The sequence below is a fragment of the Strix uralensis genome, chromosome 8 (genome assembly GCF_047716275.1).
Source record: "Strix uralensis isolate ZFMK-TIS-50842 chromosome 8, bStrUra1, whole genome shotgun sequence".
Taxonomy (NCBI): Eukaryota; Metazoa; Chordata; class Aves; order Strigiformes; family Strigidae; genus Strix; species Strix uralensis.
In genome coordinates, this window is record NC_133979.1 from 31,254,839 (window position 1) to 31,268,246 (window position 13,408).

General features: G+C 45.7%; 1 protein-coding gene across 8 annotated transcripts in view; it reads right to left on the reverse strand.

The window, feature by feature from the left end:
- Positions 1-1,500: 1,500 nt before the first annotated feature.
- Positions 1,501-13,408, reverse strand: part of RASAL2 (RAS protein activator like 2) — a 186,911-nt gene continuing 175,003 nt past the window's right edge. For 4 of the 8 annotated variants that reach the window (XM_074877002.1, XM_074877006.1, XM_074876999.1 and 1 more), the window contains 4 exons: positions 11,989-12,191; positions 11,535-11,622; positions 8,822-8,852; positions 1,501-6,760 (listed from right to left, as the gene is read on the reverse strand). In XM_074877002.1, the coding sequence (XP_074733103.1) occupies positions 6,618-6,760; positions 8,822-8,852; positions 11,535-11,622; positions 11,989-12,191 (465 nt within the window). In that variant the 3' untranslated portion in view covers positions 1,501-6,617. The remainder of the gene's footprint in view (positions 6,761-8,821; positions 8,853-11,534; positions 11,623-11,988; positions 12,192-13,408) is intronic. The other 4 variants (XM_074877005.1, XM_074877004.1, XM_074877000.1 and 1 more) reach the window with 1 other exon arrangement.

Here is a 13,408-nt window from a genome sequence, read left to right on the forward strand (position 1 = left end):
GAACTGTGAGAGCCATGAGGCCAGGCCCCAGAGCCCCGGGCGTTCTGTCCAGAACGGTGAGAAATGGGAGAAGCGTTTGCACGTTGACACGCGGGAGTTTGGCACAGTGGAAGTGAGAAGCACGTCCAAGGTAAAGTGGAATTTAACGTCCTCAGCAGGGTCGAACGCTTGAGGATCAGCTGCTTTGGGACAGCCAGGGAAAAGCCCAGAATCCCCCCAGTTTTAACTGTATTATCCCAGTGCCATCCTGACTGGCCCTTGTGTGACACTCCCAGCTCTACCTTGCTTTCCTCCCTCTGCCTCACCCACCACCCCCTCCGGCGGCCTTCTCCCGCCCATCCCTCGCCCCTCCAGCCTCCCCCGCCTCCCCTTCCCAAAACCACCGCCCAGACGTGACACTGAGACCACTCTGCCTGCTGGCTCTGCGCCCCGTCCCGTCCCGCTCCTCACCTGCCTCTGCCCCCGCCCCGGGCACCGCCGCAGAGGAGCGGGTGGCCCCGCTGGGTGGGCGCTGAGGACAGGCAGGACCCGCGTGTGGGGATTTACAGAGACGCCGTTTGTGCTGCCCTCGTGCCCAGGAGCATCAGGCTGTTTTGGGTTCTGTGCAAACATGCAGGAAGACAACTCTTGGCATGAAAAACTTACAGCCTAAGCAAGAACAAGGCAGAACACGCAGGGGACTTGAACAAGAACAAAGCGCAGGGCCAGGGTGGAGGCACACAGTAACAACCCGAAGTTTGCTGGGTGTATTTTGCAGGCTTCAAAGCTATGGAAAAAAATAATCATGTGAAATGAAAATGAAAAGACTTTTAGCAAAACATCCCCTTGAGTACAGATTTTACACTCAGTAAGTTCAATACAAAAGGTTTTCCAACTCATCATATAGAAGATTTCATCCACAGATGAAGAATTGCTTAGAATCCAGCATTTTATGTGAACCTGTAAATAAATATTCCTCTGTATGTCCATGCCTCAACACTGCAGTTTTGGGCTGGTGCATGAGAACCTGTAAACTAGGAATTGACTGAACAAGAGAACTGGGCTGATCGCACCAGAGGAATCAACACATTAATTAATACAAGGTAGCTCTCTTTTCACCACTGAAGAGGTTGTTGTCAGGCGTGGGATTTTCTGCATAAAAGAAGCAGAGAGCAATTCTCCGTGTCTCCACCGCTCGTCGCTCTCTCCCTCCACACCACCAGATCTTTCCCAGCAAGCGGATACTCAGGAAAGTGCGAGGTCACGGGGAGGCAGAGCTGGGGGACGCAGCCCTGGGAGCTCTGCTGGGCACCCCAGCGAAGCACCCGGCCACAGAAACCTGAGAAGGGAATTCATTCTGCTGCTCTGCTCGGCCACCCACCCCCTCGGTTTCATGTCCCAAACGTTCAAGTCACACCGCCTGCGTTTCCCTCCACCCTCTGAAGTTACACAGAAGACAAGTACAACCTGAGAGCAGAAAGAGCAGAATTTTAAAGCAGCATAGGTTTAACTGAGTCCAAACTGTTTAAAGTTAAAGTTTATTTGTATTCTTTGTAGGAATATCAATAAAAGACCTCAAATGTATCTATATCTGTACATATTACAAGAACCTTCAAAAATTATTCACAGAACAAAAATAAATCTTCTTTAGAACAAACCCAGGCAATGAAATGCAGAAATGGATCTCAGAGACCAAACAGTCCAATGCTACCAGCATAAAAATACGGCTTGAAAAACAAGTTTATTACTTTTTAAGGTGTACTTTGTTGAAATAAAAAATAAATTATTTAGAGCTATCGTTGTAAAACAGTTCTGTGTAGTAACACTCTTATTAAGGCCCTTGAGACAGAAAATCTATTTTTACAGGTAGGATTCCTGGCAGGCATGATCTGTAATGACACGCTCGCCCTCGCGGGAGTCAACTTACTGTGGAGAAGGAAATACCTAAAAGCATTGGCCTAAATTTAACCCTTTTTGCTCTGTCAGACTCAGTGGGATACCTGTGGCTGACCATGCTAATCACTGATGGAAAAACATTTAATGGTTCAACCCGGACAGGAATTATTCTTCAGGAATGACACAGCCATTTTTGCAGAACACAAACAGAATTCATACATACATGGTGACCTCAGCAGATAAGTACTGCTGACACATTCCACGGGCACTGCTGTAAAATTGATGGGCTTCAATCAGTGAGTTTTCAGACGAAGTTAAAAGCTTGTGGGCTTAAGCAAGCATTAAAACATGAAATTAATACATCATGTAAAAAACCAAAAAGCTTAAGCCAACCCAAAGCAATTGCAAGAACATTATTAAACCCCATTTCTTGGATGACTTATTAGAAGGATACAGAATTTATTACTGGATACACTTCATATTCTCTAACTAGAAAATATACACATCCCTTTCCACTCTCCTCTGGATCCCCTGCCTGAGTTATGCCACTGGAGAGGAATGCTGCAAAAATGTGTAGCTGTATGAATCCGTGCTTTTGTGCATAGCTGCCCATTTTTAATTCACCAGGGAAATAACAGTTGCTAACTCCTGGACGTGAAATCTATTTCCCTTTAAAAAAAAAAAAAGGTCTGAATTCCTAGAGTTGCAAAGGATGCCACTCCAAGGCCATGCTCCCTCTCTTCTCCACGAGTGCCTCTCCCATGTCATTGTGGTCACCTCTGTGCCCCCGCCCCCAGCACTGCAGAAGGCCCCAGCGTGCCCAAAGGCCGCTCGGCTTCCCTGCCCCGCCACGCTGGCTGCCAGCTGCTTCTGGGAACTGGGAAGCCCGGGTGGCTTTGTGGTTTGGGCTGAATCGTCCCAGCATGGCACCGAGTAACGTGGCCAGCAAGGACTAAGACGCCAGGATGGGGCAACTTTTCTGTTTCAGACCTAGGAATACACAAGTACTACTCTACAGGCTATTAAATTTTTCCTGCACTACTTCAGCTGTTCCCAAATGAGAGCAGCAGTTTCTTGCAACAGCATTAGACACAGTCTGATGCATTTGCTGAAAGTATGAACCAAAACCTAACGTCTGTAGAGCTCATCTGTGCACTATTTACTGCTTCTCTCATTGCTGCAGAAACCCACTGGCTACCAGTCTTAAACCAAATGTGATCAGGCCCAGTTAAAGCTCTTCTCCAAAACAGACAGACCTTTTGGCTGCCACGTGGTTTAGTGCCACTTGAATTTTATTGGGCTGGACAAAATAGAAGCTGGCATTTTCACATATTGTCAGCTTGAGGTGCCTTAAAATTTCTCTAGAAAGCTGCTTGGTAACAAACTAGGAGAGACATCTGCCTGCAGAACTCAGGAGGATAACACATTGTTCTGCAGCTAATCAATTTTAGTCTTGCAGCATTGTCAGCCTGCAACCTTCACTCCCTTTTGGGTCAACAGGCAGCTTCTCCTCTATAGCATGAGCCAGAGGAGAACACTTTGCACTTAAGGGTAGAAACTGAAATAGAAGAGAAACAACCGGCCTAACCACAAGCTGTGAGGATGATACTGATGGGTCTGACTCTTTTAGAATAGCAACTTTTTGTTACAAGCATTCTACAAGGTTAAGAAATACATGGGAGAAGGTACATTATTAGAATGACAGTTAGTGAAGACCTCACCAAAACATATCAATCTTGGGGCAGGTGTTGTTTCCCCTCTAAAAATCAGGGCTGAAATGTTGCCCCTATTGCATTTCTCTGCAGAAACCACAGCGGATGCCTTCGAGTCTTCAGCATCAAACCACACAGCTTGGCCAGTGATCTTTGTTAGCCTCCCTGAAGGCCCCAGTGAAGCGTGTTTCCCGAATTAATGCTAGACTTAACACCACCAGAGCGACACATCTGCCTCTGCCTTGTTCTAGTCAATGTATTCATCCCTACGACCACTCGCTCGCACGCCTCAGTCACAGAACACCCATACTATTTGCACTGTGTTGTAAGCGAGCAATGCACGTGCCCAGGTGAAAAGGCTGCCTTGGGGGACAGATTTCCCATGACGCAGCCACGTAATTACAGTACATAGCAAAGGGGAGATGTAGATCACACAAAAATACTCAACAAAAAGGGGTTTGCAAAGGTTTCTTGTAAAACAGAGCTACTCACAAGACAGGTTAATACAAACTCGATAGACTGCCTACGGCTGCGATGCACGAAGGAAGAAGGAAAGAAGAAGGAACTTAAAGGCACAGTTTGAGGAAGAAAATATCAGAGGTCAGCGATGACCCACAGCTGGAAGATGGTTTGGAAAGTATCGAAATCACTACAGAGCAAACGCAGAGCACAACCCCAGGTGTGTCAGACAGTGCTGACTTCGCTACGGATACTCCAAGGACAAAAAAGGGATGATCCTTGGCCTGTTGTACCAAGTCACATCTGAGCAGCCAGAGAAGCTTTGACCTGAAAGGACCAGGCATTAAATAAAAATCACAACTCACTGCAGGCAAGTCTTTTGTAGGTGTAAATTAACCGCCAAGGCCCTGCTAGGAGAGATTCATAGATGTTTTTCTTATACATCCCACAGTGCAGGGGATGGGGTCTCTGTATTTATGCATAGTTAGTAACATACTCGTGTGATGACGTTTAACTGAAGTATGGTAACACAGTAATCGGGCAGAACAGTTAACACACTGCGCTCTGTCACAAGCAGCATTTGCCCACAGAGCTGAGATTAATTCATTTCCAAAGAACAAACAAACTTGACAACAGACACTGAATCTGGTTCCTCAGTATTGCCAGTCCTTCACGTTGAAGGCAACAGGGGTCACTTTCAGAAGGTCAAGGAATTGGCTGAGAAACTCCTACATTTTTAATGTAGTACAATTTTAGAGATTCAGAAAGCGAGGACAGAAAAGATAATCAGATCATCAGCTCTGACCTTCTCTGTATCACGGGCTGGATGATTTCAGCCACCTCACTAACTTCTTAGCTGCAGCCTGAACTGTTTGTTAAACACATCCCGCACCAAGGCACCCGGCTCAGGTTTTGTCTCGATTTGAAGTCAACTATTCCAATTTCTAATTTCCATAACACGTTTGAATGGCTAAATCACACTCACTGTTATTAGTATATTTCTGTAATTCAAAATTTGAATTGCTGTTGCAATAACTTTATTGAGAGGTTGGGGGCTAGAAGTGTACACCAAAAAGTGAAAGTGGAGATTCACACGCTATTACTTGACTCTACAATCTGGGGCTTTAAAAAAAACCTCTCGGACTAAATATTGTGGCATTTGATGAAATCATGAGAATTGACAACACGGTGTCATTTATTGTTAATCTTTTACGGTTTGTGAATGTCATGATCTTCCACGAGAAGGTCACTTTGTAACTACCTACACGTTCACATACAGCCTGGAAGTGTGCTTCTTATGAAATGCAACTGAAAGTAACTGGAGATGAAAGCTTAGTCAAAACTCCTTAAGAAAAAGCTGGTGTGTACAGAACCTCAAAAAAAAAAAATCCAACCTTTAAAGTATCCAGAGATAGGAAAATTTCAGTAGAAACGGAAGAGCTTTTCACACAAACCTGCAGAAAGCATCTTTCATTGGAACTAGACTGGCTAAGCTAGTGGCTGAAATAGTGAAACTTGAACGAGAGTTAAAATACAGAAATCCTCTAGGAAAAAGGAAAGTTTGCATACCAAAGTCTGCTTTGCTGGGCACGGGCACCCTTTGGTCAGCCCCTTCCTCAGAGCATTAACCTGACTGTTGCTGATGGAGCACGGAGAATGCACTCAGGGTGCTGCTGCAGGGTGCATCAAGTGGGGGACTGGATAGAAATTCTAAAAAAAGTATTTACAGGTCTGCAAATTCTCAAAACGGAAAATATAAAACTGCATTAGAACTGGGGTAAAAAAGAAAGAATCCTACCTTGAAAAACTGCAGATTCCCTCTCTGTCTGTTTGACGGGAAGCCTGACTGTGTGCAAATGCAAGGAAACAAGCTTGCTGCTCCGAGTTTTTACCTTGTTCAAAAAGACTGACAATGTTTTGCTGGAGTCCTACCAAAAGTAGGTATGGGGTCCAGCAAGAGTCAATTTTCTTGCTAAAACATTTGCTATCGAGTTTGCATTCAGTTAAACAACAGCTAGAGAAGAGGGGAATAAAACCAGCAGATGAGTTTTCTTATAGAATTCATTTCACTACTATTTCACTCCACTCATGTTTCAGTCAGCCTGATATATACAGCTGCTGTCTAATGTAACCCACTGCTCATCTCTCTCTCACCCACAACACACATGCACTCACACTCCCCTCTTCTTCCTCCAAGGACTGCAGTGCTTTCAACAAGAGAAAAAAATAATAATAATAAAAATAGCAATAATTAAAAAAATCTACAGTATTCACTTCCTTTTGGTATATTACATCGGCATTTTCTGTACATGACCCAAGAGCTCCCTCTATTTACACAGTGATATGGAAGGACTTGTTCTCGGGAGCCCGGTTCTCCTGGCCTTGAGTGGGGAATTAAAGCCCACCTTTCAGAGTCCTTCTTTCTCTTTTCCATTTTATTAGCAGCATTATGTAAACCTGTAAGGGAAAGGGGGGGCTATTTTGAAGGTTTCTTGAGTCTGCTCCCTCTTGCCCTTCTCCTGGGGAGATGGCCGGCAGCATCTGCCCCGTTAGCAGCTGCTGTTTTTGAATTCACCATTCTCCGTGATGGAAAGCTTGGTGGGATTGGTGGGGGAGATGCCATTGCGGACTTGCATGCTGTAGCGCTCCTTCACCTGCGTCAGGGCACTCATCAGCCGCGTGTTGGCCGAGTCCAGGGACACGATCCGCTTCTCCTGCAACAAACACCCCACAAAGTCAGAGCCCCCTTCACCAACGACATGCCTTTGCCCCACAAGCCTGCTTTATGGGGAGCTTCCAGGACGCGGGGCTGTGACAGTGTCTTCAGGTGGTTTCTAGGCAGAGGCAGCTTGGCTAACATTCTCTGGTAAGATGGGATGTCTGCCTCTTTCTGTTTTCTTGGGGTAACGTGGCCCCCGTGTGCCACGGGCGTTTCGCAGGCTGGCCTGGCCCTCCTGGCCTTTTAGTGTGATGGAAGGTGACAGTGAGTCAAAGTTACATGGGTGAACGGATCCAGTCACGGTGGCTTCATCCAGACAGCTGCCAACCGAGGCAGATGGAAATGCAGTATTTTGCCATGGGGGGGAGTGGGGAAAGGGTGTTTGTGTTAATAACAACAATAGCCAATTAATTTTTTTTTAAAAATAGGTTAGAAAAACAGAAACAGGCAGCAGAAAATAAAAGTGGTGGAGGTTTCATCTGGCAGAGAAAAGTGCAAGTGGTATCTTACAGCCACTGTCTGTGTATTTTGGATGGAGTGTGCTCAGAATAAACTCATGGTATGCTTGAAATAAATAAAAACAGAAAAGCAGATAATGGCAGCCTGCAGTCACCAGCAGGAGTGAGGGTGCAACAGCAACATAGAGAAGAAGCAGCCAAAAGCTAAAACTAAGGGGTTATTTGAGGGGAAGGGGAAGAGGGCAGTGTGGGTGGAGGGGGAGATGCCATCGACAGAACACAAAGAACAAACACTGAACACACTGCTCCTAGGCCCATTCCAGCTCAGAGGGGCTCCCGGGCTCCGCCGAATCCAGGGTTCCCACATCTCAGTTTTGATTCTTCTGGCACAGAAAGTGCCAGCCTCTACTTTTAGCAGAAAGCTAAAGGATGTGTACTGAATTTATAAAAAAATAAAACACCCATCAACAAAACCCAGCCTACTAACAGCTAGATTATCTGCAGTGGGATAAAGCACTGTAGGGTCAAGCCAAAGAGTTGGTGGCACAATTAGAAATGACAATTTTCATCTTCTCTCAAAAAGGGGAAAAAAAAAAAAAAGCGGCCACACAAAGCAGCAACAGAGACGGCAAAAGGTAAATATGCTCTCCATGCTACCAGCTGATTGGCTTTTTTTTCTTTGAGAAGGAAAAATGTCTAATTTACTTGAACGAGAAAAGCTGCATGCAGGAACTCTTCCCAGTCCAGCCCACTGAGAAACAAAGTGGAAGGAAAAATGATGCACAGGAGGCACAAACATTAAGGGATAGTTCAGACACACTGCTCAGGAGACCTAAGTGCTGCAACAGCCCCTTGAGATCCTGATCCCAGCACATCAGCTGTGTGGTACATCAGTAATCAAGTCATGTTTGCTTTTCTCAGCGGGTTTCCCCACAGGGGTAAGTGTTAGGGTGCAAAAACAAAGCAGAATTTAAGTACTGCTTGTATTACAGCCCTGAAGAGACCAAGCTCTGTATAGCAGAGCAAATGGAGGAGGAGGCACGAGGAATCAACAAAGAGCAAGGCAGGCTAAGGCCTGCCCTGGCACTTGCCCTGATCCAGTCAGTGTAAGGATGGAGAACGGACAATGGAGGAGTTAAAGGCCTTAGCCTTTCCTCCCATGCTGAAATAAATCCTGCAAAACACAACTGCCTTGGCAGAAATGTTTTCTTCAGCAAGTTAAAGCTCCTCCTCCTCGGACTAAATTTCACCCGGAATATATAATTTAAAATTCCTTTCCAAAGAATATAGCTTTCCAAAGAGTTAAAATTGAAAGGCTGGTTATTTTCTGGCACTGATGAGTGCTCACTATGCCAGTTTGCCAAACAGCTGGAAATCTACACTTGGAGGGGGGGAAAAAAAAAAAAATCAATCTTAAAAGCATGAGCTCAGAGAGTAGAGGCATCTTCTCATGTGAAGGAAAATACCATCTAACAAAGATGTCTCTAACACGCATGAATTGGGCGCAGGGAGTGGGAGGAGCTGGAATGGGTAGGAGGTCAGTGCGCTGGGCCAGGACTGGGTACTGCTCAGCTAGAGAACTGATTGGGTTTACTTGCCTGTTTGAATTATCTCATCCCCATTTATGACCTGTAATTTAACACAGCGGAGATGTCACTTGCAATAGCAACTGGGCTAGTACTCTCTGCAGCTCCGCTGCTCCGAGGAGAGAGTTCAGCCAGAGCCAGCCCCTGCTCGGCCAGGGAGGCCCGGAGCCAGCCTCGGGAAGCGCAGCACACCCGCGGTGCCCAGCACGGGTACCGAGAGCGAGGGTGTCCCTGGGCATCGGTGCTGTACTGCTACTGCACCTGCCCACCAGACAGAAGGGCAGATCTTAGAAAGCATCTTGTGCTGATGCAGCTAAGCACAAGCAGCCTGGGTTACTGCTGTCTCCTCGCAGCCATTTAACTCTTCAAACAGGTGTGATGAGCCACGTTCTGACCCCACTCCATAAATCTCGCAGAAAAAACACCTTTTCTTTTCTAGCCACTGCTATATCCCTTTGCCAAACAAATCACAGGCTAAGAAAAACCTTCTAAGTACAACTTAGAGGGATTGCTACAGAACCCAGCAAACACTCGGGCTCCTCTGGTGTGTCTGTCCTGAATCTTTCATCAGTTTCCTCTTCTGCTCAGGTACCCATGAAAGGGCAATCACAACTAAGCTTCCCCCACGAGCTGGCTGACACCAAAGCAGTTAAGCTCTGCTGATGACCTTGCCTGCACAAGTAGCTAACAGCACTTCCAAAGAAAAAAGCATCAGATTAAAAAAGGAATCATTAATGCTACTGTTTTGCTACTGTTTTTTCAACAATTTCCACGGCAGGTGATAAATGGTGCATCCTCTGATCAAGTGTGATCAAGGACCTTCCCAGCCCTGAGGTCTGAAGCTTTCCCAAGTCAGCAGCAGTGCCCTCTGCCAGCTGCTGACACTGAGGGATCGGGCTGGTCCACTCTCCACCCCGCTAGCCCATGACCTCACACCGAGGCTGAGAGCCTACTGGCATGGACAGGTAGCAAAGAGAAGGGCAAGTTTCTTGTTCAGTCAGGATCTCTCAAATCCTCCCCTCCAAAAATCACTTTTTATGAGTTTTCTCAGTGCCCCTTTCACCTTCTTGAGGCAGATAAAAAAGCATCACCTCCTTCAAAAACCAGGCTGCTGTTTGGATGAGGTGCCATCCCATCAGTGTGTAACAGCAAGATGCCCTGACTGTGTCCATCTCCAAAAAATGGCCCATGTTCAGATTCTGCTCCAGCTTCCACTTGCCATACTCCTCGATCAGACTGGAGGTTGCTCTACTGTTCCCCCACCACCAAGAAAATAAAAACCCCACAGTGACCGACTATACTCCTGTTCATTCTCCAGCACTGCACTCTCCCACTTTGGATTTTGAGTGCAAGTCCACACAGAAAGGATTTAATCTTGAGCTGTATCTAGAAAGGGTGACTACACTGGTGTCTCCATGTAAAGCATCTTGCACAATAACTAGGAACTATATATGGAACTATAATTCCAGGAGGATTTTCTTTTTATTCTGCAAGGCTAGGTAACAGAAGTGTCGTGTTATTGTATGCAAGTGCTTTATTCAGATTAGATGGCACGGATCCAAAAATCCAGCTTTCACGAATAGTCTTTCTGAAGAACTGTGGGAAAATGGGCAGAGGCAGCAGGAAAAACAGAACTTCTCCAATTATCAAAAAGAAATCTGGTATAAATATGCTCCTAGTGTTACCAGGCTTTTAAAAACACAGCTTTTTTCTACTTTATATTTTTCCCTACAGTTCCACGGGAGCTCAAACCTTTCTATTATTGCTGGCCATTCAAGAGGAAAAAAATGGCCAGGGTACACCCTTTGTGCTCCTTTTGCCTATATTCTAATACACCGGTACCATCTTTAACAATGTTCAGCTGAGGCTCCGCCCTTCCACCACTCTTTGTGTTGGGAAACAATTTTCTGAAGTAACTTGGGTGATTCCTGAAACAGGTCATCTTCTTAATATTTATCTATTAAGGAAAGTTTACAGTTGGAACTACTGAAAAGCCCAGAAGCAGGAAAGATAACCCTCCAAATGCAAAGATCACAAACATAACATGGCAGGCAGATATCAACCCAGTCTCAGGTTCTGTCGTACAAGCTTTGCTCTCTGGGATCAGCACGGACACAGGAGAAAAGCTGCGATGATCCCACACAATACACCCACATGCATTGCCCACGGGGTCCCACTTGCCACAGTAACTTGTGCTGACAGAGGCAAGCACAGCAGGTTTGTGGCAGAGTGGGCATTTCTCCAGGACTGACGTGGACAGTCAGATGGGGTGAAATGCCACATATGACATTATACAGGGCAATGCTCCGTTGCAAGCATTCTCTTTTCTTGGCTCGAACGTTCCAAGCCATGCTTTTAGCTCGCACAGCTGAGATGCATGCACACGGCAAGTAAACTATGCTGCTATGAGGCATGGCTTTTCCAGAATTCCCAGGCCCACACTTGGAACAGTGCCTACAATTCACCACTACTCCTTTACCCCCTGGGGATTTCACAAAACAGAAAAGGTTTTGGAGAAGCAATCAGTCCTGTGATTTGCTGTCAAGGCTGTACAGTCTTTATTAAACAACCCAATTCTCTCCTAGAAAGCAGTAAGTCACATGTGCAACACCATGGGCTAATACTGGCTTGGGAGCTAGGTAACAGTGCTGGGGCAGGAGGATAGGGGAGAATAATGGGTTCTACACACAGAACACTTGGTTCTTGGAGATCCTGAGCTCCTTACCTGTGCATCAATAATTTTCTGCTTTGCATCAATGACAGCTTGCATCTCTGCATGATCCTTCTTCAGCTCCTCTTCAACTGCCATGAGTCTGATGAGCAAAAAGACGTACAAATTAGGACAGTTTAATACTACTCCAGAGTGTTTCAGGTACTCTGGCCTGTTGGTTTGACTTCTCTGATTGTCCTGGCTCTGCAAGAGAAGAATTCTGCTGCACTCGGAAAAGCTTATCTATCCATCTGACACTCCCAATTGCCTACCCTTGTTATTCTCAAAATGGACATTGCCAAAAATGCAACTGCTCTGAAAAACTACTGCCTTGAGTACAGATTCCAAACAACGCAGATGGTATCAGTCCAGAGAAGTCAAGAAGCCCATGCAACTACCTCCTTTCGTGTCACACATGAGACAGGGGAGCTGCTTGTCCTACACAGTCCAAAGCTTTCCAAAGCCTCACCTGCTGATGATACTTTTCATCTGGCTGTCCTTCTCCTCCTGTTGCCTGCGCAGTCTCTCCTCACTGTCTTCCAGCCTAGACTTGTACTCCATCAGCAGCTTCTGCATTTGCTGCTCTTGCACCAGGAGCCGCCGCTCATACTCCTCCAGCCGGCGACTTGACACCTTCAGGCGCTCCTTCAGCTTCGCTATCTCTTGTTCATACTGCAGGTGGAAGGAAAGAAGGAAAGAATCAGATGCAGAGGAAAAAGGAAGAGATCAGATCATTACAATCTTCTGCTGCCATTCAGAGAGGACATTGCTTGTCACTTCCATTACTTCTATCAATTTATTTTTCATGAAAAAAACAAACAACTGTGAGCAACCACAGACAATGAGCATTAGGCTTCCACTGAGCACTGAGCTATTCCCACACTGTAGGATGTCATTCTGTAGCATAATTTAATCAGTCAAAGGGCTGTGACATGGCTTCTCAGCCCTGACCAGTAACATCCCCAGTTATCCCAGAAACAAGCAATTCCCAGACAGGAGCTGCCGATAGTGCTCAACTGTAAAACCGTCTTGAGGTGACCCAACCTACAAAACGGACCAGTGTGGGACCCAGATAACTCATTCTTCAGCACCTAATCAAGGCACAGAAACATGTGTGAAGACAGAGCAAATCATTCACTACAGAGCCTGTAAGTTTACTTGGCTGAGGTTTTGTTCTTCTCCTTACCGTCTCTGTGGACAATCACTTCTGCGATAGTGCAGTGAATCTCAACATATTCCACTTTGTTTTGGGTTCATTCAGCCTTCCTAATAATCCTGTGTTCCTGCTTCTTGTCCACCAAATGTTCTCCTCCCTGCTTCCTGCCTTCTCGAATTACCAAACATCTTACTAAACTTCATCACCATAGCAGCATAGAGATGCAACTGTATTTGGAAAAAAGGTATCTACTCCTGAAAATACACTTTAAAAAAAAGAAATGGATTTTTCTGTGTAGCCCAGAAACATTGTACTACGTAGCTGATGGGTGTTTCCTTCAGATGAAGCCCAAGACAAAATCTGAACGCAACTGCTGATGAAGACTGAATTGCATTTACAGAGCCTTGTACGGTCACTTAGCATATCCTAAGCTATACCCAGTTGGGTTAACAATTGTGATTTTTTTTTTTTTTTAAATGGAGTTTAATGATCACTAAAACGTTTTGCAAACATAGAAAAATGGCAGCATGCTGTAGCTATAGCGTTGTCATAAAAAATGACGACTTGATCAGGATCTAATACACTTAGGCAGTGTGACTCATGATGCACTGAAGTGCCAAATACAAGCCTGTAATGTGCAAACTCTCAGCTACGTCAGCTTGCACCCATTTGACATGCCACACCCTGCACGTGGGTTAATCTATAGTATGGGATATTGTACTACAGAGAGGTG